This window comes from Neolamprologus brichardi, chromosome 10 (assembly GCF_056152115.1).
Source record: "Neolamprologus brichardi isolate AB-2024 chromosome 10, ASM5615211v1, whole genome shotgun sequence".
NCBI lineage: Eukaryota > Metazoa > Chordata > Actinopteri > Cichliformes > Cichlidae > Neolamprologus > Neolamprologus brichardi.
The window spans coordinates 1,115,216-1,143,085 of NC_142113.1; the positions used below are offsets into that span (position 1 = coordinate 1,115,216).

The following is a 27,870-nucleotide window of genomic DNA, read 5'->3' on the forward strand; positions in this document are numbered from 1 at the left end:
CCTCTCCAGATTACGAGTCATCTGCTTTAGGCTACGTGTTTGAGAATTATACCACGGGGTCAGGTACTTCTGATTAGAGACCTTAGTTTTCACTGGAGCTACAGTATCCAGAGTCGTACGTAGTGAGGAGGTGAAATTATTAACAAGATAATCGACCTCTGTTGGGGTAGCGTTCAGATAGCTGCTCTGCTCTGTGTTGGTACAGGGCATTGACGATGATAACAGTGGCTGGATTATATTCTTAAACTTAGTTACAGCGCTTTCAGAAAGACATCTACTTTGATAAAGTCCACTCTCCACTGCTGCGTAATCAATTATTGTAAATGTAAATGTTATCAAGAAATGATCAGACAGGAGAGGGTTTTCAGGAAACACTGTTAAATGTTCAGTTTCTATGCCATATGTTAAAACAAGATCTAGAGTGTGATTAAAGTGGTGGGTGGGTTCTTTTACATTTTGATGTACAGAATACGTTACTCAATGAGAGTAACGTATTCTGAATACTTTGGATTACTTAATATATTATCATGCTGTTTACAACTACATGAATGTACTATTGCTGTGATTTATTACTGTTACTGAAGGTCCGCGGCTCCGAACCGTAGTAAAGGGACCTCTGACTAATACGGTGGGTTCTGTGTCGGCTCGTAGCTGAAAACTAGCTTTACTTTGTTGTCTGGGTCAACTTTGCTAGCAGAGACAGAGAGAGGCGTTGAAAGGCTGCTCCAACAGAACTTATTGTTTCAGAGGAAAACACGAACACGGTGTACAGTCGAGTCTTAATAGCTTACTTACAACTGGGCTCGTCAGGCTCTCTTCTTGGCTGCAGTGGTTATTATTATATTTACATGCTTCCAGCTCCCGTTTCTGCTCGATGACAGCTCGTACTTTTCCTTTTTCTCCCTCCCTCGCTCACAGACACATAACGTGTATGGCAGTCCATTCTCCCTGCAGCACGGACTACACTGCCCATGATGCTACATTCTTTAGAGCTATACCTGTAGCATTCTGCCTGTTAGCTTAGCACAACAACAACAACAAAAAGGCCTCTCTCACCCAGGAAACACGCAGAGAGAGAGCGTCACCCTGTAACCATGGCAACCGTAACGCTGCCTGGAACAACAGAACGTAGCTGTCAAACAAAACCCAAACAGTCCTGACCCGCCACAATATGAAACAGGGAAGTACCGCCGTGTAATCCATTTATTTCAACAAAGTAACTGTATTCTAAATACCACCTTTTTAAACGGTAACTGTAACGGAATACAGTTACTCATATTTTGTATTTTAAATACGTAACGGCGGTACATGTACTCCGTTACTCCCCAACACGTGACATCACTCTGGGCTTTTTAAGAAGGAGAAAGGTGTAAATTATTTATTCCATGCTCTCATATGGAAACGTGTCCAATCAGCTCAGTGAGCTCGCTGAGACTCAGCACAGCTCCTTTATGATCATGTAATCAAAGCTTCTTCAAAAACAGATGTTCTTACATTCAGACTCTTTGACTGTAATAAGGGTGTACAGCACGCATACGGCATACAGTATGTGCAGTATTTGGCATTAGACTTAAAAATATTACACATGCAAGTTTAATTCATAAGCCATCCAAAGATGTTCCTCTTTGCTGGAGCGTCCTCGTTTGATATGACCAACAGCAGATGTGTGACAGGTTTACGATAAAGTCCTGCTGGTTCAAGTTCACACAGCACTGTAGCCACGTGCACAGTCTGCATCGCTGTAGCCACGTGCACGTCTGCATCGCTGTAGCCACGTGCGCAGTCTGCATCGCTGTAGCCACGTGCACGTCTGCATCGCTGTAGCCACGTGCGCGGTCTGCATCGCTGTAGCCACGTGCGCGGTCTGCATCGCTGTAGCCACGTGCGCGGTCTGCATCGCTGCAGCCACGTGCACGTCTGCATCGCTGTAGCCACGTGCACGTCTGCATCGCTGTAGCCACGTGCGCGGTCTGCATCGCTGCAGCCACGTGCACGTCTGCATCGCTGTAGCCACGTGCACGTCTGCATCGCTGTAGCCACGTGCGCAGTCTGCATCGCTGTAGCCACGTGCACGTCTGCATCGCTGTAGCCACGTGCGCGGTCTGCATCGCTGTAGCCACGTGCGCAGTCTGCATCGCTGCAGCCACGTGCACAGTCTGCGTCGCTGTAGCCACGTGCACAGTCTGCATCACAACTGCAAAGACAGGACTAAATAAAGATTATTTGTTAACGTCATGTATTTTTTACTTGTGTTTTCTGCAGTCTGTGTCGGGGATCCTGGGTTTTTGCTTGAGTTTTGCATTTTTCTAAGTGTTTCGTGTGTATTCTCTTTGTGTAGCAGAGATTTCTCGACTGGTTTCTTTATGGTTACTTTGTCAGTGTAGTTTTGCTGCGTATTACAGTCTAGTTTCTGTTTTAACTCCGTGAGTTTCACTTTGTCCTGCTTCCCCGTGTGTCTTCTTGTTAAGTCCCCGTCTCTATGTTAGTTTTCTTTTGTTGTGTTACTTCCTGTTTTATTTTGTTAGCAGTCGTCGCCTGTGTCTTGTTCCTTGTTTTACTTCCTCTTTTCTTGCTATCCTTGATTCGTTTCAGCTGTGTTTAGTTCCTTGTCGGCCATTTAAACTCTCCGTTTGCTTCTGTTCTTCGTCATGTTGTACTATCTAATCTGTTCATTTGTTTCCTGCTTGTTCCTGTAGTCCTTGTAACTTGTTTAGTTATTTGGTTCTCTTAAAAGTTAATTAGCTTTAATAAATGACTTAATTTGTCTGCATGTTGGGTCCACACTCTTTCACTTTTCACACACCTGACCTGGTTTGTAAATGCTCTAAAAAAAAAAAAAGCTGCGTGTTAGTGTTTCCTTTGGAGGTACAACGACAAAAAGATAAACGCGAGCAAACACAAAAATAATGTTTCCTGCTGAGTTGAACCCTCTTGTGCATTTCCCCACCAGCACTGCTATTAAATGAAGACTTACGTCAGCTTAAATGTGTCTTAGAGGACGTGATGGATCCACTGCAGCAAAAGGCCTGATAGCAAATCGATGGGAGGCTCAGCTCTGCCCTGTCAGCAGTGCACATAATTAGATATATTGATTATGGCGTTATCTGTGACTGGGGGGATCACTGGATGCACACAGGAAGCAACTGCAAAGTGTTTCATTTAATAAACCTTTTCAGAGTCTGTATTACACAGTGATGCTAAGCTTTCTAAACACCTCGAGTCTCAACGGGAAGGTCAGATGCTCTGAGTGCTTCTGCCAGATGCACATTTCATGCCTCATTTCATGCTCCATATTTTACCAAAATATTAGGAATGATTTTATTACTGCACTAATACTTCACCCCTACTATTTTTGACATTACATAACAATTATATGGAGAATCTTATGGGACATAAAACGCACATATGGCATAAGGACTCATAGATTTTACTATTTCTTTCTCATATTTTCCCTGCTGGTAGCTGCATGGTACTACATCACACACCATCTCTCTCTTCTTCCTCAGGCCACCTGACCTCCTTGAGACCATTCAATGCTATTGCGGTACAGTACTGTTCAAACGTCCTGAGCCAACTCATTTTTTAACATTTTGCTTCCAAGGAGTCAGACTTGTAAGTTCTTTAATGCTGAGCTGAAGCTCTTCAGTTGTTGTTGTTTGTTAATCCACTTAACACGGACTTCAGAATTGTACAAAAGGCGTAAGACTCGATGGATGAACCAGTGATAATGCCAACCATCACAGTTGGGAGTTCGTCTTGTAATTGGAAGGTTGCCGGTTCGAGCCCCGGCTCGGACAGTCTCGGTCGTTGTGTCTTTGGGCAAGACACTTCACCTACCGCCTACTGGTGTTGGCCAGAGGGGCCGATGGTGCGATATGGCAGCCTCGCTTCTGTCAGTCTGCCCCAGGGCAGCTGTGGCTACAACTGTAGCTGCCTCCACCAGTGTGTGAATGCGAGAGTGAGTGTGTGTGTGAATGGGTGGATGACTGGGTGTGTAAAGCGCTTTGGGGTCCCTAGGGGGGACTAGTGAAAGCGCTATACAAATACAGGCCATTTACCATTTAACAGGCACGAATAGTATGTTTGCATAAACAAGATCATTTCTAACAGCTATTAACTTGGTGGCCATATTTTGATTTCCAAAAAAGAGAAAACTTGGCTCAGGCATGAAGAACTTTCTTAATGAAACATAAAATCGTTCCGGACATTTTGACTAGAGACCGGCCCCCCAGGGATTAAAGCCATAAAGCCTTTGAATGAAAACGCTGTGGTGACAGTGATGTACAGTCTTGTTGGTATATGTATGATTTCTATATATTTGACATCAAATAAAAACTTTGGTTGTAAGATTCAGATAATTATTTATCAAAAGTGAAACATTTTAAATGAGAATAAGAAAGAAAAGTATTTCTTTGTGCCCCCCTCTCCCTGTTAATGCCCTACCTGCCCCCCTGGCAACACTTTGCTAGACCCGCCCCTGCACAGTTACCAGCTGTCAGCTACTTAGAAAAGGATCCTGGTGTTATTTGTCTCTCAGAAACAGTTCATAACTTCAACTCATTCATGTCACCTAAAAGGTAAACCTGTTTCTCCATCACCTGTTCAGCTCTGATGATTCAGTAAGGACATCTCCTGGTTTCATCTTCATGTTTCCCTCTCACCACATATCCAAACCATCATGACCAGCAGCTTTACAGCTGTGGCTCCAGCAAACATCAGCTGATACTAGAAATTAATATTAAATAAATTCTAACAACAGCTGATCAAGCTTAAACGCTTAAACCCCCCCCCCCATAAATGTCATGTATGTAATGCCATGTCCAGCTATGAGAGAGGGAGGTTTCTTTTGCAGTGAAAGAAGGAGTTGCGCTTTGGGGTCGTTTAAACGCGTTCCTGTGCGCTGCCCGTCGTGTCCGTGAGCGCAGAGCACGCGCCCACAAAGCAAGTTTGGGGATGACGTCACACACGGGTCCTCTGGACATTTTTATCAGTCTCGAAAACCCCCCCGGACAGAACGTGAACATCGGACATGTCCGGGGGAAAGAGGGCGGTTGGTCACCCTATTAACTGAAAACTGGACATAGTTCACTGTGTACAGCGCGTCTTTTTTTAAATGAGGAAACTGGACAAGTAGAGGAAAGAAAGAAGAAGTGGCAAACCTTAAGAAACCCTCTTTAACAGATGAACAGTCTGCAAGCCACGTCCTTAAGAAATGGGGAAACATCCGGTAAAAAGCCGGACACAGAGCCTGAAAGCATCCGGTCCTTCAGCTGATCACCTGGTCACTGAAGTGCTCTCAGTGACAGGGAGGCGTTTATTTCATAGATTCAAAGAAATGAGAACAGCTGGATGTTTGACCAGCATCCGGTGGTAAGTGTGGGCCAGCAATTAGCCTGTTTCACCGAGTGCTTCTCTGATCTCCACTAATTAGTCAGACCTTCCCTGGAATTTTGTTTCTGGGGGAACTGAGCAGGATGGCCAGCAGAGGCGCTAATTACACTGTAGACGCCTCCAGGATCAGATGGATGGATGATTGTGGCAGATCCACATCTGTGCTGATAAACCCGCTGATCTAATCCGGGACACGCATGACGCTTTATTCTATAACACCGGGAGTTTGGCTGCTTTGTGTGAAGTGAGTAGTGACCAGTAGCGCCAGTGTCGGAGTTTTCCACGGCCGTGGCACCGACTGGCCATGCTGCGGGAACAGGGCGGATCTTAGGACCCGAGCTTTCATTCCTCGTCGAATAACAAAAAGTTACGGCGTGCTGTCGACGTGTGTGCCAAAGTGTTTGTGGTCAGCCCTTCGCTGCTGCTGCTGCGCTCCCGTTGCAGTGGTGCAGCAGCAGTCAGCTGCAGGGCTGCGTGTGTGTTCGTGTGCGCGATCTGCCGCTGGGTGTCTGCACTACTCTGTGGCTGCACTGTAAACAAAACGAGGCGAGCGCAGGCTGATCCGCCCGTGCTTTCCGGAAACGATGGCGCAAAACACGGGACACACCTCGGGTCAGCAGCCACACGCCTAGCAGCCCGACGAGGAGCCCGTGTGTGAACAAAAGGCAGCGGAGAGCGACTCAAGCGGGCACCGCGCGTCCGAGCGGGACGACCCTCTGAATCCGGGGCTCGAGCACGCACCAGCGCTCTTTCTTTTTTGTGGGTAAGTGAAACTTTTCCTCTAAATCCTCGCGTGGTGTGTTCCCGTGTGGTTTCAGGGCAGTCGCCGTAGCGGAACACAGGGGGGAGTGCGCTGGTGTTGTTGTGCAATGCAGATGGAGCTCCCCGCACGTGTTTCAGTGATGCTCCGTGGATCAGAGAGGCTGGGTCACTGCAGTTTGTTCACTGAATTTTAAGCGCTTTTGCCCCCTCGAGCTGGAAGCTGCACCGAAACGCAGCGTTGCGTGATGTGGCGCTTATTTGTGCCACGCACCTGGCAGAACATGATGTGGCCTTACACCAGACACACCAGACACGACGTTTGTCAAGAATTTAACTGTGCAAACCACGTCGTTGCACCTCTTCCAGGGTTGCTGTGGAGGGCCCAGTTTTAGGTCCACACTGGTGTGTCTCCTGTGATCACAGGTTTCTCTCTGTGAGCCACGAGCTGTGATTATTTATTGATCAGAGAGCCAGCAGAAGATGAATCCTCGAAATGAACACGTGTGAGTTTGAAGTCATCATCTGTGGAATTTAAGGACTAAATTTCACGGCTTGTAGCCGCTCAAACACCAGGATCATGTGTTAGAATTCAATTTGCTTAAGAAAACGTCATTGAAAGGATGAGCTGACTAAATATGAACTTTGTCCTGCTGTTGATTATATAGTTGAAACAAACGGCTCAGCAGGGGTCTGCCTGCAGCGTGGAGGAGACGGGACCCACTCTGTTCGTTCTCTGTGCTCGATGAGCAGAAGATCTCATTTTAAGATCATTAAAAGATTTCAGTTATTTACACATTTTATAATCATATCGATAGGCTCATTATCATCTTACCTTTCTTTTGGGGGGGGGGGGGGGGGGGTAAAGGTGAAGAGAGCACAGAAGTGGATGAAATGAGGCCACCTGTAGTTCAGAGTTAAACTTCTCCCAGTTTTGTTGAGTGTGGTTGAAGGAGCTTCCAGCTGAAGAACACTTTGCATTGACAAATGGTGAGGTGTGAGATCATCTCCTCAACCAGAGCTGAGAGACTTTGAGCTAACAGCTTTAATTTAAAGACCGGGCTTTCTAGACACAGTCATTTTGACCTGCCTGCACTCGGTGCGACGGTCGTACCAGCTCATAAGGCTTGTTCTGAGATCTTCTCCCTGACAGCAGGGAGCCGCTCGGCTTGCCTGGAGAAGTTTGCTCTCACGCTTCATGAGGCACGCGCCTGAATTTTTAAGATAAGATGACCTTTATTAGTCCCACAGGTGGGAAATTTGTTTTGTTACAGCAAAAGTGCAAAGTTATGTAGCAGAAATTAGAAAAACACTGGAATGCAATAAAATACAATAGAATAAAATAGAAATACAAATACTATATAAAACTGAGTAGGAAAATACAAAAGTACAACTTCGTCAGAAGAAGAATTGCACATACAGCAGTCTTATTGCACATGTGTGGATGTGTTTGATCAGTTAAAGTCTTAGTTGTGGAGTCTGACAGCAGTGGGGAGGAAAGACCTGTGAAATCTCTCCGTCCCACACCGTGGGTGCCGCAGTCTCCCACTGAAGGAGCTGCTCAGTGCTGTCAGAGTCTCCTGCATGGGCTGGGAGATGTTGTCCAACAGGGACGACAGCTTAGCCACCATTCTCCTGTCACCACCTCCACTGGGTCCAGAGGGCAGAACAGAGCTGGCCCTGTGGATCAGCTCTGTTCAGTCTCTTCCTGTCCCCAGCAGAGATGCTGCTGCCCCAGCAGACCACACCATAGAAGATGGCAGAGGCCACCACAGAGTCATAGAAGGTCTTCAGGAGTGGGCCCTCCACTCCAAAAGACCGGAGTCTCTGCAGCAGGTACAGCCTGCTCTGCCCTTTCCTGTAGAGGGCGTCTGAGTTATGAGTCCAGTCTGTTGTTCAGATGAAGACCAAGCTACCTGTAGCTGTCCACAGCCTCCATGTCCATACCCTGGATGTTCAGTGGTTGCAGTGGAGGATGCTTGTGCCTGTGGAAGTCTACCACCAGCTCCTTGGTTTTACTGGCGTTGATCTGGAGGTAGTTCAGCTGCACCAGTCCACAAAGTCTTGAGTCAGTCCTCTGTACTCCTTGTCGTCCCCATCAGTGATGAGGCCGACTATGAAGTCGCTTGAAGGATAGCTATAAATGAGCAGACTCATTCGGTGGTACACCTTGGAAAAACAATCAGCGAGTGGCTGAATGACACACAAATAGTTGCAGAGTCGTCTCTGACTTCTTCCTAACCCCAGCCTAAACAATTAGTCAGGCCTGGTGTTTACTCAGCGCAGAGAAAACCAGTTTCTGTTTGGCTCGGTCGACACTGTGATGACTTGAATCCCCGCAGGCAGAGTAACTAAAGTGACTTGAGCTGAACAGGCCGGAGGCTCTGTTGCAGCGGTGCTGATGTATTGTTTGGTTCCTGAGCAGCTCAGCTTCCCTCTTTTGGGCTTATTTACTGTTTGTTTTTCAGCACTATTAGCTTAGATTCCAGGAGTGGAAGCTGGAAACAGCACGACAGGCTTTTTAACTGCTTCTCCAGTTTGAACAAAACATGTGCACAGGTGACGGCTGCATTTTGGTCTTTGTCAAGTGATGTGTCCAAAAATGAGGCATGCATTGCCAAGAGTTGTTTGTTTAGAAGCATATTGCAGATATACTTTGATTAGATTTTATTTCATTATTTGCTTTTGCATGGATTGCTTCGGTTTTCCTTGCACGCTTCTTTTTCCCCACTGAAGGTGCCGATGGCTTAAACTGGAACCATAGCAGAGACGCAGCTCAGTGACTGAAAAGGAGGACATGTCAACAGCTCCCAGCTCCATCAGCCCCTCTGGGAAATGACTTGCATGAGGCTGGGAGGAGAAAGAAATATGTATTGTGTGTGTGTGTGTGTGTGTGTTAGCATTAGTGTTTTAAATAAATCTTAAAGGCCTGAACATCGTTGTGCGTCGCTCTGTGACTGCTCGCAGCGGGTTGGAGATGACGACCTCTTGACCCTGCAGCTTGTCATTTTGGATCATTCGTGGTCATTAAGTGTCTGTAGAGCTTCAAGTACCATCGTTTGATCAAATCAAGGCCTTTCTGTTTGTTTGCACGGTGGTGTGTCCGCTGCTCACTGTGAGAGAGCCCGGTGATCATCATCAGCTACACCTCTACATGTTTGTGTGTGTCAGCCATGAAGATTCACAGATTTGGATCCAAATGGAAATCTGTGCCTGACCTTTGACCTGAACTGGTGAGACATTATTCTTGGGATGCTTTGATATTCAAATCAAGCCTGTATTTAATACACGAAGAAGTTCAGTTACAGCCTTTTGTTCTTGGGTTGTTGGGTTTTTAGGAGACATCAGCCATAATGAGTCATTTAGCAGATGTAGCTGTATAAACACTGTCTCAGATAGTGACAGTAGTCTTCCTCACCAGAGATGTAAGACGACTCATTACGTGCATCTCAAGTGTTTTCCAGTCTGGAGAGTGACGCTCAGGCCTGTTTGTATCCGCCAACGAGCGCTTTATTTGATGTCTCGCAGGCTTTCATGTTACAGCTGTGAGGAGCGAGCAGCAGCTGTAGTGATTCTGCCTCCTTTGTAGAAGCTCGCGGTGTACTGTTGCACTCTGTCAGAACGACTCTGGCGCTGTAGGATGAATAGACGCATCAAGTAATTGTAACAGGTGAGCTCTCCAACAGCGCTGAGATGACCGAGCTAAAGCAGGTTAAGACGCGTCTGTGTCCCGCTCTGTTCTATGTATTGTTTCCTGTTCCTGTTGATGGCGCTTTCTGGATATTGGTCACTTATCAGCGCGGCACAGCGCAGGGCGTGGTCTATATCCTGCTCATTCATATATTGAAGATTCAACTTACAAGTGTGAACAATGAAGCCAACATGGAAACACTAATAACTGCAGTTCCTCCACAAAAGTAAGTCAGTACTCTCAGACTCTTGTTTAGGCTAAACTAGCAATGAAAAACATCTTTACTTTTACTCTCTATACCGAACTAGTGCATGCTGCAGTATTGTTTGGTTTGGTCAAATTGAAATATTCAATCATATTGAGAAACAAATCTTTCCATATGCATCTTTATATGCTAAAAAAGAAAGAGTAGCTCCAGCCCACAGCTGGGTTTGTAGTTTGTCACACAAATTAATAGAGGTGGGAATCACCATACATCCCACGATACGATATTATCACAATACTTAACGCACGATACGATATTATTGCAATTTTTTAAAATATTTTGCGATATTCAGATTCTGTACATAAAGGTAAACTTTATCAATATTCATTTTCTCTAATATCAAAGTCTCACACTCAGTCTTTCTCTCATTTCAGTTTGATTGTTGACAAACTGAACGGTTTGTATTACAGTCTAGTCCAACTTAACTGAACAACCATCTGGTACAATTATAGCTATTCTGAACTATGCAGTTTATGAAAACTATGCAGCCCCTTCAGCAACTGAAGAATTTGAAAGTAAATTAAAACAAAATATAATTTTACATTAAATAAAAAAGTTTTAAACTTAATTAAAATAAAACATGTCTTAAATTAAAATAAGTAAACTGTCATGTTTATTGCTGCCAAAAACAAGTTAAACACATTTGGACAGTGAAGGAATGTCAGGATTCTTGCTCAGAAAAAGGATCAACATGCTCTGAAGTCAGAGCACAAAAACCTTTTTGTAACAAAGTATCGATTTCTGCTGTCCCTGTATCCATACATTATTAGCAAACAAAATATCACCATGCTACACAGTATCCATTCTTTCCCACCCCTACAAACTAATTAGATGTTGTTGTCCTGAAATTATAAATGAGGAATCTCCATGTTTAGGATAAGTGCTCAAAATCAGTGATGATGACATCAAGTACAAACTTTGAGGCAGCCTGAGCTACATTCTGAGCTGGGCTGTTCAGATCATGATGGTCTGCACAGAGTCAGTCAGCTAACACTGAATAAAAGGGTTGGTGAGGTAAAGAGACCCCCCCCCCCCCCTCCCCCTTGCTTTATCTTCCAGATGACATTTTAAATGTCAGCCAACCTAACAGATAATTGTGAAACTTTAGGTGCAGGTAACAAGTTGTGTTATTTTACTTTTTAGAGGTGAGAGGTGTAGAAATTGAATCCATTTAGGTCCTCATTAGTTCATTCTGCAGCTGGCACGCAGCTTTATCTGCATATTGGCCTTTATCATTCAAAGCACGACCAGTAAGGACTCTGGGGATCCTCAGATCTCTCAGTTAACCTCATCCAAGTGCTAGCCTGTACTCCACCCACTTGCACTTCTCGCTCGTTCTCATTAGTCTGTATGAGAGACACCGGCACGTCTTAGAAGGGCAACATTAAAGTATTGATTAGTATGTTTCTGTGGCTTTCCTGAAGCTTTGGCTTCGTAACCACATTATGATTTTACAAAAATCCATACGGTTCGATATAGTAGTACTCTTAGAAAGACACATTGTTGTCAGACTGACAGTATGACAGCAATGCAAGAAAAATAACACAAGTAGCTCTTAAATCCCTGTAAGTTGTGTCTGTATTCATGTCTTAACGTCGTTGTCTCGCACGGTCCCAGGGCCGGGGAGCTAACTGAAATAAATGTGTGGTTGAGTGTGTGCCTGCCCTCTGGAGACGCTGATCTATGCTGCAAACTCCCCTGCAAACCCCGACATCGGCTTTCCCTCGGCAGCACTTGTCACAGCGAACACCTTTGGGTTTAGCCTTACCTGCTCTGAGCACTCGACACCTGTTCCATATTTTTAGCTCACTTCATTTCCTTAAAGAGGGCCTGACGGTACACAGGGAGATACTCGTTTAAAGTGAAATGGTACAAAGATAAAAATAGTTAATGCATATCTCAAGTTATTTCAAGTGAATGCCCACACACTGGCAGAAGGTTCTGTCACCCAACCTACATGTGGCAGCTATGTGAAACATGTAGTAGTAATGAGACGGGCTTAAACAGATGGTATTGTCTTTGTTTACATCGACTTTTAAGTAATACATGGGTGGACTTGGGACCAGGTATGTTGTGCACTAAACAGGGGGTGTTCGGCATGCTTCAGCTCCTAAATAAATGGATTGGTTCCATGTCGATATAGATGGAAGAGCCTGCTTTGCAGTCCCTGATCATTAGCGATAGCACAGTACATTAAGATACAGGGTCCCAACGTGTAGTAACTGTAATCTGATTTTCAATCTTTCAGATTAAGTCGTAGTGTAATTTGCACATGCTTCTGGTCATGCTATCACTGTGGCTCGTGGGATAGCAATGTCAGTCAGTCCGTCCACCACACCGGTGAAGACTGGGCTGTATTCATTCCTTTAATTATTCCTGCCTTGCTGAGGATTCGAGTGTTTGCTAATCGACAGTTGCACTGAAGTTTGGTTCAGACATTCATATCCACCGTGAGATAAATTGTATACTGTAATTCTCACTTCCACCAAGATGCAGTACTTGGTTTACAGTTACCGTATTTTTTGGACCATAAGGCGCATTAAGCGAAACCAAACAGTCAGATAAGTCAAACTTTCCTCAACTCATTCTTCTTGCTTCCTCCACTTCTGTACCATTGATTCATTAATGCTGAATCCTCTGCAGCTGCTCTATTCTCATGTTGTTGCAGTATATTAATGACTAACCTGGTATTGTGGATGGATTATCTCAGTTGTTCTCCTGACTGAAGTTTGGTCCGTTTACAGCATCCTGTCATGCGATTGCATTTGTCTCTAACCATCAGGAACCCTCACGTTAACTTTTATCGAGTGGAAAAAAAGTTAGCGTTCATCCTCCAGCTTCACTGTGTTTATGCTAACATATCTGTGTAGCTAGCGATCACGTAGCACATCATTATCTACCAGCTAGTCCAACTTCAGTAACCCTGCAAACGTCACTGCTGTTTAGTTTTTGTCTTCATTTATGTTGGAAGTGACAGCAGAGCTGTACGTTTTAATTCTTTCAGAAATCTCTGTCAGAACATGCTATATCATGTTTAGCTAACTAGCGAGCTAACTTCCTGCTAACTTCTAACTCTGTTAAATGTAATAAATCCTGTTTTCATGGATGTTAAACTTAATTGTTACACCTGGTAAAGCAGCTACGCTGATCATTTTAATAAAGATGAAAGACTTTAGACAGTTTTTAACTCTCAGTGATGCTGCAGTGTTGTTTGACTTTGGGACCTGAATTATACGGAGTTTAGGACCCAGATTCCTCCGCGAGGCTCCTGACTACGGTAGCCGTAATGCTCCAACAATCCATCAAGCGGTGCGGCTTCGTAGCTTAGCAAAGTCGTACTAAAACATTTTTGTCAGATCTTTGAGCGCCGTGTAGCACATAAAACCGGTCCGAGGTCAGTGAGCACAACTAGAATTCATACATAAGTTGCACTGACGATTTTTGAGAAAAATAAAGGATTTTAAGTGCACCTTATAGTGTGAAAAATATGGTAATGTATCTCACAGCATGACAACATCAAAATCACAAATTAACACATTACAGAAGAAGTATACACCTTTCCTGCTGCTGTAAATTATCTGTGCAGACAGCAGTGGAGGTGGAGGAATCGACTCCCGTGGCCATCACAGTTGTATTTTCAGCCGAGTTCTAACAAAAGGCAGCTTAAGATCTCCTCTGACAGTACGCTGCTCTTCAGCTTCTCTATATGATGCTCTCTACTTTTCCTGCTCTGGGGCTTTTGCTGTACTGCTGTATAAATATAATTCTGCAGGAACGATGGACCTGCATGAAAGAGCTGGTAATCTTTTGATGAAAACCTGGAGGAGGAGCAGCATGTAACCCTGGGCCAGCTCACACCGGCACTCTTTTCTTTTTTGAGGAGAGGGAAGCCTATTTTTGTGAGAGTTGCAGAGAATTGACCAACCTCAGCTCCTCTCTCCAGGCTTCTGCATCAAAATTTCTCTTTGTAGCTGCCATAAGGGTGGAGAATAGCAGACGCTTCAATGCTGCTGCTAATGTTACTTACAAAGGAAAGAAAGGCTTACAGCCCATAGGGTTTGTTACATTTCTCGAGAATAAACTGGCTCTGATATCAGTGGGATGAAGGATGTGGCTGGCACGATGGAGTCATCACTGATCGCCATCAGCAGATGTAAAAAAGAAAAAGTCATTTTATGTATATTGCAAGTTCCTTTTTCCCACTGCGAGGTTTCCTAGTTACAGTGTGTGTTTTAGATTCAGTTTATAAAGATATGAAGCTGAAACACTTCAGGTATGTTTGCCCAAAACTGCCACTTAAAGGATTCATTGTTGGAATAGTTGCAGATGGTTCTTCTAGGTTTCGAGTTCATACCACACGACTGTCTCTTTGGTGACTTTTGACTTTGATTTGTCATTTCTTGTCTTTTAAATAATGTGTGTTATCTGCCAGTGTTCCACAAAGACTGAAAAATGTAAAGAACCTCTCTGGGCGCCATGATTAAGCCATCGAGGGCTAAACATTTGCTTCCTGTCTGATATCAGCAGCTTGCTCGTCGCGGCCTCTGCCTGTGACCTTTCCCCACACAAACAACATAACCACTTGTTCCTGTAAGGATCTTCAGGCAGCTGGGGTCGTCTTTTTTTTCTTCACACATCAAATGCACATTAAGAAATCTGTTCCAAAGAGATAACAGCTTAACAGTTGCCTTTGTTCTGATGTTTATAATCCTGTGGAGGCCATATAAGCTTGGAAAAATGTCTTTTTCCCCCAGCGAGAATTCTCTGAAATGCTTTTCACAAAGGAGCTTATTGGCAGAGAAGCCGAACCTGGTCACAGGATGGAGCGACCGTTACTCTCCGTTACATGTCAGGTGTAATGTGCAGCTAATTGCATTTATTAGATCATTATCCACGGTTGGAGGCCATGAACGTTAAGTCATGTTGTCACTGAGACGCCTGTAATCTCCGCCCGTTCACACTGTCATGCTCATTAGACCGTAAAGACACACGTGTGCGTGAAACCGCATCGATGCGACCGTGTAAGGAGAACGCTGTCTTCACTTAATGCGCCGCCGTCTCATCTCAGAACATCGAGCCTGCACAAGACCTCTTACTGGCTGCCGCACATGAAATTTACACACCTGACAACCGTTCACAGCACAAGCACGATAACCTTTCTGCCAAACGGAAATGTCAGCGTCTGGATCTACGCTTTGCTCTGAGTGAACAGGAGTCTGTAGTTGTGGGTGAATCAGATTACTGTCATCATTTTAATGCACATTTTCGGCCTTGCTAGCAGCGTAGCCACACACGGCCAGACTGACATCATGTGAGTCTACGAAAACATACAGCAAAGTTTTATTAGCCGAGAATCAAGTAGCATTTTTTTGTTTGTGATTTTTGTGTTTCTAATCTCAGCTTTTGTGTTGTTTTGGTAGCCTGTCCAACCAAGTGTGCGTGTCGGTGCATGCGTCGGTGCGTGCGTCGGTGCGTGCGAGTCTCCCTTCCCTGACTCTGGTTAAACATGTGGACTAACAGCTTCCTTTTCTTTTCACCAGCTTGTGTGTGTGTGTGTGTGTCATTCTGTCTGCAAACACGAAAGCTTAATGTTGAATGATTCCCGTTAAATGTTGCAGAGGTGCAGAGTGGCTCGTGTTAAGAATCCGTTCAGATTTGTTCTTCGAGGTCGACTCGATGATTTATTTTATTAAAAGCTTTGTGACCCAGAAACTACGATTGTTGTGAGTTTGCATCCACCTAATAGACGTATTTACACGTTGCATAATTCATTTACAAGCTTCCTGAATTTTTTGGGAAAAGAAAAGAAACTTGTGAACAGAAACCTTTACTTTCAGACATACTGCTGCTGGTCTTGCTGTTGGGCAGTCTAACATTGTGTTACAGAGTGCATAACCTGATAAAAGTAAGTGAATAACGTTGCTGTATATTGCTGCTGATTAGCTCATAGTGATACAGGTCAGATGATCACTGCTGTAACAGCCGACCTGCTGTCAGTATTTGTAGGGAGGGTGTTCCTGTGATAGTCCTGGCACTGGGAATTTGGGTTCGGCTGCTTCCAGGCTGTAGCAGTCCATGACTCGAATGGTTTGAAGCTGTTTTAGCAGCAGGTGAAGGAGTAAAAGCATATCAGGCAGAGGAGGCAATATACACTTCTGAATTTAGGTTATCTTGCTCATGTCTTATGCATTATTGTTAGAGATGAGGGTAAGCTGCAGCCTCACCAGCAGCTGTGCATCAGAGCTGACACAGCAGCGTCCCTTCCACCTGACCACAGGGTTCAATGAGAAGGGATAGAGATCACCGGGATTGTGGCTCTTTGGGGGATTTAGTGTATCACTCTCAATGGGAAGGATGGATGGCTTCTCATTCTGCAGCAGCACGTTAATCCTCTGCGGGTTCAAATCATCACAGATTACCAGGATCCTCTTGAGAGCCGTAAGTGGGAATTTTAAGAGTCGGCAAGAGACGGATAACACTCAGTTTGTCTTCAGTATTAACCTGCCATCTCCGCTGGACTCAAGCCTGTGCTGACGCTTTCTAAAAGTAGGTCACCAGCTTGTAGGTTGTGCTGGTCAGCCTGAGCAGTGTCACGAGGACAGAGGGTGGAGCCGGCCTCACCTGAAAAGTCCTCTACAACACAACTACAACACACCTCTGCAGATCAGTTTTCCTCTCTGGAGGTGGGAGGGCGGGGTGGTCATTCCAGTCTGTCCTTATCAGAGAGAGTCAGGCTTGCTGCAGCGTGCCGACTCATGAGTGTGAGCACAGGAGCAATAATTGGCTCATCCAACTTCCCTGAGTTTCATATCCTGTGTAATCCTGGGCTTATAACGCCCAAGGTAACCAACCCTGGAGAGGGTGTCCTGGATTTGTGTGGGATTGTCCCCCGGTGTATTTCTGTCCACTCACATTGATCGTCGCCGTGGATCCCAGGGGCGGAGCTTCCTGCCCGTTGCATCGCTCTGCATGGGTGGACGAGAACGTGTTTAACAGGTTTATGGTTCCAGCTAATTGTGTCGTACAGGTGCCAGATAATCCTGTGGATTGAATTAAAGAGTTCCGGGGATTAGTCTGTGCCGGCAAACACACTGCAAAGTGTGCAGCAAGTGTCAGCAACACAGTGTCAGCACCTGTGTGCAGCTCGAGTGTGTGACTTCACACACCTGAACCTCCTGTGCTGAACTGGATATCAGACATGAACCTGTGAGTCTGTTTGGGAGGACGTGGTCTCAGCGGTCTTTGTTTTGTGTAATAAGTTACATCCTATAGATGATGTTTGTTTATTGTCATTTCCCATCATGTGTTTTCATCTACATACTGAACAATTTCCCTCCCCACACACAAACCTCACAGCTCTTTGTACACTTTATTATTTATTATTTACAAACTGTAATCATTGAAGTTGTCATCAGGTCACAGTGGGGGGGAGGGGACGTGGGGTGGCTCACTGCAGCATTTGGTGCTGTGGTTTGCAGACTGCTGACTCTGAGACGTGTAGGAAACTGTCATCATTCGCTGTTGTTCCCCAAGAATAAGTCGTGTTTGACATCAAATACATTCATCAGTTGATGAGAATATCCCTTAAATGTGCCCACAGCTGTTGGCTGATTACAAAGTACTCTTGCTGTTTCCAGAGGCCCTTCAGCTGCTGCAGGGTCAGTTCTGATGATTAGACTGTCAAAAAAAGTGGAACATGGGAAAAGCCAAAAAAGCCAAATTCTTTTTGTTTAGGGAGCGACCAAAGTATCCCCCAATGCTTTTTCAAAGAACAAAGTGTGTGTGTGTGTGTGTGTGTGTGTGTGTGTGTGTGTGTGTGTGTGTGTGTGTGTGTGTGTGTGTGTGTGTGGGTGTGTGTGGGTGTGTGTGTGGGTGGACACACAAACTATGTAAAATCCACACTGTACCATAGGCTTGCTCAAAGATTCATCAGTAGCAGCCAGTTCTTGTGTTCAATTCAGTTTTATTTACACAGCACCAAATCACAACAGTCACCTCAAGGTGCTTTATATTGTAAGGTACAATAATACATACATATTACATACACATACCCCTATGAGCAGCACTTTGGCGACAGTGGGAAGGAAAAACTCCCTTTTAACAGGAAGAAACCTCCAGCAGAACCAGGCTCAGGGAGGGGCGGGGCCATCTGCTGTGATTGGTTGGGGTGAGAGAAGGAAGACAGGATAAAGACATGCTGTGGAAGAGAGACAGAGGTTAATAACAGATACGATTCAATGCAGAGAGGTCTGTTAATACATAGTGAGTGAAGAAGAAACACCCAGTGCATCATGGGAATCCCCCAGCAGCCTTTAGCAAAAAGGAAAGTTTGAAGCCTAATCTTGAAAGTAGAGATAGTGTCTGTCTCCTGAATCCAAACTGGAAGCTGGCCATTCTACTTTTAAATACTCTAGGAACAACAAGTAGGCCTGCAGAGCGGGAGCGAAGTGCTCTAATAGGCTGATATGTTGATGTTGTTGTTGTCCACCCGTCCTTGATTTGAGGGAGATGAAATGTGATCAGCCTGTAGGCTGATGGATAGTAGAGCAGCAAGGGAAGAACCTCTTCAGTGTAATATGAGTTGTACTCATTTGGTGTTAAGTAGATAAATGTATTGATTTGTACTTATTGTGGCTTCTAGTAAACATGGGATAAGGCCTCGTGGCAGTTAACACATTTTTACTCCAGGGGTTTTTCTTGTAACAAGATTCTCACTGAGTAAAATAATCGTACTAATAGAGATTTTCTTTATGACTGAAACACATAAAGTCAGTTTCTTCCCGCTCACTGTTCCCAATCCTGGATGAGGAGCACAACGTTGTTGTTTGAAACTGACTCGACACTAAAATGGTCACAAATGAAGACAAAATCTCGCCACAGGCGAGATTTTGTCTTCATTTGACATAAACATCACCATCATGATGTTTATGTCAGCAGCTCGGCACTGACGGCTAACTGTGACACTAATGTGCTCAAATTGTCCGTTTAGTAGATTTTGTTTTACAAATGAAGTTAATTTGATTCCAGTGCCCTTTAATTAGACACCCAGTTATTACTGACATTTGTCTTTTAATCAGCTTTGAACGCTTTTTAATGGTGTGAACGATGAGCTCAGTCTAGTGTAACGCTCCTCCTAGCACTGATCTCAACTTTGATTAGGACCCAGATGCTAACAGCATGTAGCAGCAAATACAAAGATGCAGCAGTCTGATGTGCTCGCAGCTCTGTGAGCGCAGGAGGGACCAAAGTTCAAAGAGTCAACGTGTAATTCACAGGCTGAGATAAGCCAAAGCCCGTTTCAGTTGTTCTAATCAGAGAACCGACTTTGTTGTTAGTTTGGTTACAGCCAGTCCCGAGGCCACAGCAGGAGCAGCAAAGAGAAAGTGTTTGCTGCGCTGCAACAACAAGAACTGTGTTGACCAAAGATAAATAATATCTTAGTCAGCCCACAAGTCACGGCCACAGTCGTGCTTAGTCATGCTAAAGCTTGCTAAATGAGCTTTGTGCTACAAGCCTGCTGCAGACTGTTACTCAGTCTCAGTGCACCAACTTACACAGATGCTCGGGACAAATTTCTTTTTTCCTTATAAGGTCGTGAATTTTGATTCTAAATGAGATAAATGAAAATTGTCTCAATTGCAGAAAACTTTTGTCCTGTAAGACGTCTGACTTTTAATAGCAAGGCCTGCAATAAAAAGCCTCAAACACTGATGTGATAGAGAGGAAAGTTACAGAGGTGCAATAAAACACAGCTCGTGGGTTTCCTGTCAAGGTTGTCATGAATTTAATGCAAACAGTGTCACACAGTTCAAGTGGAGCTCTTCAGAAGCACACGTGCTGTCTGTAATTTATAAAATATGTCAGATGACTTCAGTGTTTAGATTGTGTACACACACGGGGAGGAAAATGTAATTGCTTATATATATTTATATATATACACCATGCTACGTTCCACAGAGACCTCAGAGGAGGTAAAGAGGGGAAACAGCAGCACATGGAAAACAACATGTGAGCAGTTCTTTGGACGCCTTCGCTCCACACGCCGTCTTCTCTTTCTTTGAATGCAGGACTTTCTTTAGACTTCGGCCTTGATGTCTGTGTTTGCCGTCTGCACGAATGACACAGGAGACAAATTGAAGGCAGGTTAAGGGTGAAAGTGGTTTGTTAATGGAAGCCAAATGGATTCATTTGTTCAGCCGTCTCCTTCCTGCTGTAACTGGCTCTGCTGAAGCTGCTTCAGTCTAAACTGAAATGAAAGAAGGTTTTTAAAGCTTTCAGAGGATCTCAAGCTTTTTCTGGTTTGTCTGTTTTTCCTATAATTGTTTACCTGATGACAGATATTGGGTGAGATTTAAATATTAACATTTGCATCTGCAGCAGAACCTTTAATGAAAGCATTGATCTCTGCAGAACATGGTGCACATGTTATTTCATGTTGCTGTATATATGAAATTATTCTCAACTATAATTAAACTGTTATGATTAGGAAACTCATTTCAATGTAGTTTTTCTTCATTTTTCTGATGAAGAATTTCATTTTAAAACATGTTCGACATTGTGAAATTTAAATATAGTAATATAATAATAGTAAACTCTGGATGCTGACAGAGTATTTGACATTATATATGTCCGAACACTGGACGTAACATTTTTATGTAAACTGAAGAAAACAAGTGATTTGAGATGGAACGACCCCGTAACTAGAGGTGGGAATCACCATACATCCCACGATACGATATTATTGCAATTTTTAAAATATTTTGCGATATTCAGATTCTGTACATAAAGGTAAACTTTATCAATATTCATTTTCTCTAATATCAAAGTCTCACACTCAGTCTTTCTCTCATTTCAGTTTGATTGTTGACAAACTGAACGGTTTGTATTACAGTCTAGTCCAACTTAACTGAATCAACCATCTGGTACAATTATAGCTATTCTGAACTATGCAGTTTATGAAAACTATGCAGCCCCTTCAGCAACTGAAGAATTTGAAAGTAAATTAAAACAAAATATAATTTTACATTAAATAAAAAAGTTTTAAACTTAATTAAAATAAAACATGTCTTAAATTAAAATAAGTAAACTGTCATGTTTATTGCTGCCAAAAACAAGTTAAACACATTTGGACAGTGAAGGAATGTCAGGATTCTTGCTCAGAAAAAGGATCAACATGCTCTGAAGTCAGAGCACAAAAACCTTTTTGTAACAAAGTATCGATTTCTGCTGTCCCTGTATCCATACATTATTAGCAAACAAAATATCACCATGCTACACAGTATCCATTTTCCCCACCCCTACCTGTAACCGTTTAACAAGCTGCCATGTTTCAGTGCACAAACGTTACACTGGAAACAATCCTCCGTCCAGCCTCAGTGAAAGAAACCAACCACCTCTCTGTGGCTGACAGACCTCAGCTGTGCCAAACACAAACCAAAGGCTCCATCTCTAAATCTTTTCCCACCCTTGAAATCAAACATGCTGAAGTTTCACTAACGTGAGTTTTTTATTACAACAACCTGAAACCTGACTCCAGCAAACAGGTTTGTATCGGCTGTGCTGCGTGCACGCTCCTACATGTGCACGCTCCTACATGTTCACGCTGTGAGCTCTGCGATGTCAGCAGAGTCCGCTTTCTTTACTGAAGGATTTACAAACTGCACGCTTTGCACAGTTTTCACAATAATAGCTGGTTTAGCGTTAATCAGTACTTCATTTCATGGTGCATTCCTATTGGTTGGGAGATGCTGATCCAGAATCTGGTCAGGATCTGGTCCCGGGCTGTCTTTGAGCACAGCTCAGCTGAGGTTTTGAAGCCATGACCAAAGAGATCGGCCTGAACTTCTTTATTTGGACTGGACAGCGTCCTCGCCGCTTTGTGACATCACGCTTTGAAGGAGAATTTTCAGCACGTCCTTCCTACATTGTTGCTCTCAGTATTAAAACAATAAAAACTGATGCAGCAGAACCAGATCTGTCATCTTCTTCCCCTCATCTCACAGTAACTCTACACCTGCAGTATACAGACATGTCTGCTTTGCTTCCTGGGGTTTTTTTAGCTGCGTCCGTCTTTGTGGCTCGATCATGCAGCAGAGATGTCACATCTGATTTTCTCGTACCAGAGAGAAAGAATTTGCAATATTCAGAAAGATGAAATTGAAAAAATGAAATAATATGTAGGAACCTCGACCTGTCGGTGTGGCGGTCACAGCTGTGCTGTGAAGAGGAGGAGAAACTGTCCTCTTAAGCATTTATCTGTTGAGATGACTGGATGCACCAAAGTAAAAAGGTTAGATGTGAGAGGAAATATTAAACCTGATAGCATATTGTCCTGCGTTACGTAAATGTGCGGTTACCTGCCTCTGAACAAATAAGTCGCAGTGCAGCTAAACGAATAACCAGACCACTGCTTCTCTGCCTCCCACTTCCCAGGATGCTGCTCACACATGCAGCGTGTTGAAGGCTGCAGTGCAAAGAACCCGTTTCAACAGACACATAATCACTGGCTGCGATAAGAAATAAGCAAAATATGACAGATCCTTTGTTTTTCTCAAATGAGTCAGGAGGACACAATGCGTCTCCGATCTCTGCTGCCAGTGTAAAGGTTGTTTTTCTTACCCAGTACTTGCAATTTACACACACGAATAATCAGGAAATATGCAAATAGAAGAGGGTAAATTCTGGTCCTGACACATGCTGAATCGATGTAGACGTCATTGACATTCATACTTCTGCATGAATAGTGACTGTTACAGAGGAGACCACGTAGGGGATCCAGTGTATTGTCCTGGTGCTGCAGGGAAAAATCACTTTCCCAAACACGACTCCCAAAATGTTCCGGTCGGGTTGTTTTCTTTGGAGACGGCTGCGGTCGTCTCACCTTCCCTGAATTGTGATGAATTAGCAGGTTAGTTAAGGATGCTTTCCAATCAAAACAAATCACATTACTGTGAGTGATGTTAGTGTGGTCACGCCGTGCTGACGTGTCATCAAGCCCTCAGGTCGCTGCAGTAGCTAAAACTGTTTTAGGACGCTTGTCGCAAACCCTGACAAACAGGAAACGAACTAGTGTAACATCTCTGAAATGTAAACAACTCTTGTATGTGCACAATCTCTGTCTCTCTTCCACAGCATGTCTTTATCCTGTCTTCCTTCTCTCACCCCAACCAATCACAGCAGATGGCCCCGCCCCTCCCTGAGCCTGGTTCTGCTGGAGGTTTCTTCCTGTTAAAAGGGAGTTTTTCCTTCCCACTGTCGCCAAAGTGCTGCTCATAGGGGGTCATATGATTGTTGGGTACCTTACAATATGAAGCACCTGGCGCTGTGTAAATAAAGCTGCATTGAACAGACGTTAGCACTGTCAGCTTGGTAGCTAACAGCTTCTATTTGATGCAAAAGCGCCGCATCAGTCCCGTGGTAAAAAAGACCGCAGCGTCTGAACCAAAGTGATGAACCAACAAACTGATGCTGCCATCCCGCTGAAACTGAGGCCTGGCAGTGGGATGACAGGAACCAGTAAGACACACCTGGACAAACTGGGACACGGTGTTATTTTTGACTATGAAGCTTCTACCTTCCTGACACACTTCAGGAACAGCATTACTCAGCCCATTTACTCAACACCTCAGATGTGACTTCCTCACACTGAGGCACATATACAGACCCAGGTGGTGCGTTTAGGTGAAAACACTCTTGATTCCTGCTGCTCATAGATGGTGTTTGACGGTTATGGAGTAAGAGGCCTTTAGCTTCGATGGCCGTGCGAGGTGCAGAACAAAACCCGAGCCGGACGTACTGGGGAGCTTTTTTCTGTTTGCTGCTAATGGTGAGACTTTGATTAGAGATGAAAGAGGAAACACAAAGTAAACAAACTGCACTAAAATGTGTGGTTATGCACACAAAGCATTCAGTCCTTTTTTTGTCTGTCTCTTTGTTTGTTTGCGTTTTTCGCCTGGTCCCGCCTACATGCATCTGACTGAAAGCATGAAGCATAATAAGGCTTTTCACTGAAGGGTTGGGTTTTCTAATGAAGACATTAATTTGAATTTGTAGGCTCATGAACCACCAGGCCACCCGCCCACGCAGAGATGACATTTCCTCTTTGAACTGCCTGATTACATGTAAGCGTTCGGTTTGCATCTGTGTTTCGTGCAAACCTTCAGCAGCCGCCGAAATCTTTAACAATCCTCCCTTTACTAAGACTGTGAGGAGGCTTTTTTCTAAAGTTTTCAGCAGCCAAAAAGGGACGAGCATGCAGACTTTCATCGTTAACTCAGGAGGCTCAACAACAATGCTTCATTAACCATTTAGTAGGGATGCACCGATACTGGTATCGGGTATCGGGGCCGATACTGTAAAATGTGTGTGTACTCATACTCGTAAAAGTTAACCGATACCAACTTATTTCATTAATCAGAGGGTGGCTTGTCATTTCTGTTGTAGTTTTTTAGATTGGCCACTAGGGGGCCAATTATTATTTTATTTATTATTTATTTTATAATTTTTTATATTTTATTATTTATTTAATAATAATTATTTTGTTTGTTTGTTTACAATATGGACACTCTGCAACAATTTTAAAAGTTTATTTTATTCTCAAACCTAATTTGTATTTATTTTATTCCAAACAGAAGTGTTTATTTATTATTCTGAAAGCTCGAGACAGTGCCAATAGTTCAGTGATATTTTGTAAAATTACAATGTGGAGACTCTGCAATATTTTAACAGAAGTGCTTATTTTTCACTTGAAATTTTTTTTGTGGTCATTTTTATTAAGATATTATTTTTTTATCGGCAGAGAATAAAATAAAACCTGTCTTCCAATTCATTGTATTTGTGTGTGTGTGTGTGTGTGTGTGTGTGTGTGTGTGTGTGTGGTAGAAGTATCGTATCGGTTTGAAAAAATTGGTATCGTTGCATCCCTACCATTTAGAATTAAAGCCTTTAGATAGTTTATGGCCAGTTTCCATGTTGTTTCATAAATGAATTTGCATTTGGTATCAGTTCATGGTAGCTCTTAATTTGTGGATAAGGGCAACGAGCTGAACCAACCAAACGGGGCCGGCTGCAGCTCAGGAGGTAGAGCAGGGCTCCTGATAGGCCAGAGTGTCCCTGTGGCAACACACCGACCCCCAAGACGCTCGCGCACGCGTCCATCGCAGCGTGAATGCTAGACTGAGAGCACTTGGAGGTGCTCGTGGGCGGCAGCCCGTTTAGCGTTGACCTGTCGTGGAGATCTGAATGTGTTTAACAGGCAACAGCCTGCAGGTAGAAGTCAAAGGTAGAACGTGTTGTGAATATATGAACATGTGACAAAAGCTTATGGAGATGATTTTTATTAGCTCCGCTCTCTGGCAAATAAACAGATTCATTTAGCAGAGATAAATTAGAGAGAATCATCCTTAAAGCAAACCAGGTGCATGCATAGTGCATCTCCTCTCACTGAGCTTGTCTTTTTCCCGTCTCTGTCTTTGCAGCGCCGCTGAGACCCTGAACGTTGCACGCTGGCCACATTGATGCTGGTGGGCCTGTTCCTCTCCCTGCCACCTGCTTCTCCACAGCTCCCACTTCCTGAGCCATCATGGCTATGAGCAGTGACGCTGGCTGTGAGAGGCTGGACCCGAACTCTTCTACGCCGACCAGCGGTCTCACAGACATCATGGCCGCCATGACAACAAAAGACTCGGACGGCTCAGCCGCCAGCGGCGCGAAGAACGGCGCGTCCCAGCAGGATGTGGCTCAGGCCAAGCGGCCTCTTCCATCGCGGCCTCACCTGACTGGGAGGAAGCTGTCTTTGCAGGAGAGGACGCACATCTCCCCTCGCAGGCCCACTGTGGAGAGCAAACGGGTGTCCATATCAGACTCCCAGGTGAGAATCTTCCTAATATGTTATTTCAGCTTCAGTGTGAATATGTGACAGCAGCACCAGTGTGAGGTGAAGACATGAAGCATGGTGGGTTTCTGAAGCTGGGTGTGACAGGTGGCATCACAGCGAGGTGCTCGCTGACAGACGGCAGCTCTGTCCTGCTCATGACAGCAGTTGTCAGAAGTAGACACAACCAGCACATCCTGGTTGGTGCCTCTGTTACTACAGGCGCTGTGTGTCAGTGCGACAGCTTTGTCCCTGAAATGTAGTCTGGACCGGTCCACGTGTGTGCTGTGATTGTATGTTGGAGTGTCGGGGCAGGAAAAAGAAGCAGTTTGATCGGCTCAGATGGACACGACGTGCTTTCAGGCCTGCGTTGTGTTGCTGAACAGCAGAGGAGACGTCGGTCAGCCTGGGAGCAGCTATGCACTGTATGTCGAGCCTCATCGACTCCACTGTTACTCTCTGTGGTTTCACATTTGTGCAGTCACGGTAAAGGCTGGTCGTGCTGTTTTACAGAAACCTTCAGGTTGCAAACGACCTGCTTCGCTGTCTTCTTCCCGGAGCTTCAGGGACAGACGAGCGAGCAGCAAACCTGCAGTGATGCACACAGCGGCTGCTGCTATGGAGAAGAGCATAAAGGTTAACTGTTACAAACAAGGGAAGCTAATGAATCTGTTTAAAGTGCATGTTGTTACTATCAAACACACAGTTTAGCATCTAGTGTGTAACGACTGATTTAGTCTGTGGTCCAGTAGTCGTCCACTCGCTGCTGGAATTTATCCTTGATGCTGGTGCTGTGTGTTAATGATCATGTGATTGTGTAGCAGTGTGTCAGCGGTGCCAGCTTCACTTCTGTAACTGGAAACATGCAGGAACTATGAACAGGTACTGAGCCGGCCAATCACAGAGCTGCAGGCTGGCTCAGTGCAATGTGTGGCTGCATTTCTGCTGCGAGTCTGAACTAATGCTGAAGGTTAGTCGATGGTTTCAGAGGGATCTGCAGTTACAAGGTTAGAATGTAAATTTCCTGCTGAAGCATAAACTGAGCCTCACATGTCAGGACATTCCTGCCTCTGGGCCACAACAGCTTTTGCTGCTTGGTGCATTTTATTAGTTGAAGTTAACAAAGTCACGTATCCTGAGGAAATGGCTGCACACGTAATTGCCTGGACTAGTTAGCTTTGCATAAAATCAAGCTAGCTCTGTGTGCGTGCTGTCTCTGACAGCAGTGATGCTTTTGTCTCAGTGTTGACTCTCATCGGGCCTTTAGTCTGTTAAACTCTCTGCCAGTGTGGCTCTGGGTGACTCTCGAGTCTCCTCTCGGCTTTTTCCAGTTCAGATTGAACATCAAATATTTCTGACAGCTGCCAGCACAGGAAACCCTCTGAATCCATCACATTGCTGCCACAGCCTCGCACACCTGTCATTGTGTCCATTCCTATCTGCAAATGGAGCTGCAGCTCTGAACCATGAAAAGGGCTGGTGCTGCTCGTATGTCAGCGTTCGCGCTGGATGCACAGCGAGGGTGGGAGAGGTTTGCTACGACTGGTCAAACCAGCAAACACCTTTGTAGGCTGATCAGAACAAATCTACATCCTGTTATTTCCATTTCAAAACAGACGTCTGTTGGTAAATTAGGAAGTCCTGCATTAAGTCAGACGATGAAACGTCACCAGGTTGTGTCACCGTCCTCCTGCTGTCTTTTCTCTCTGTTCATAATGTTTCCCGTGCACCGTGGGAACTTCTAAGAGAATGATTTCTGTGTTTTAAAGTTTGGAGGATCTGAAGATCAACAGTAAGGACAGAAACAGGCGTTATTGTGAGACGGTGTAATTGTACTTAAATGAGTGTATATGGGCCTAGAGGGGCAATTACACTGACTGCAGTAAAAACTAA

At 44.4% G+C, this 27,870-nt stretch overlaps 1 protein-coding gene across 2 annotated transcripts in view; it reads left to right on the forward strand.

Moving 5' to 3' along the window:
• Window positions 1-5,299: 5,299 nt before the first annotated feature.
• The window catches only part of camkk1a (calcium/calmodulin-dependent protein kinase kinase 1, alpha a), a 54,492-nt gene continuing 31,921 nt past the window's right edge, over window positions 5,300-27,870 (forward strand). The window contains exons 1-2 of one of the 2 annotated variants that reach the window (XM_087847014.1): window positions 5,300-5,370; window positions 25,583-25,974. In XM_087847014.1, the coding sequence (XP_087703140.1) occupies window positions 25,687-25,974 (288 nt within the window). In that variant the 5' untranslated portion in view covers window positions 5,300-5,370; window positions 25,583-25,686. Of the gene's footprint in view, window positions 5,371-5,489; window positions 6,155-25,582; window positions 25,975-27,870 lie in introns of those variants that run through there. The other variant, XM_087847013.1, reaches the window with a different exon arrangement.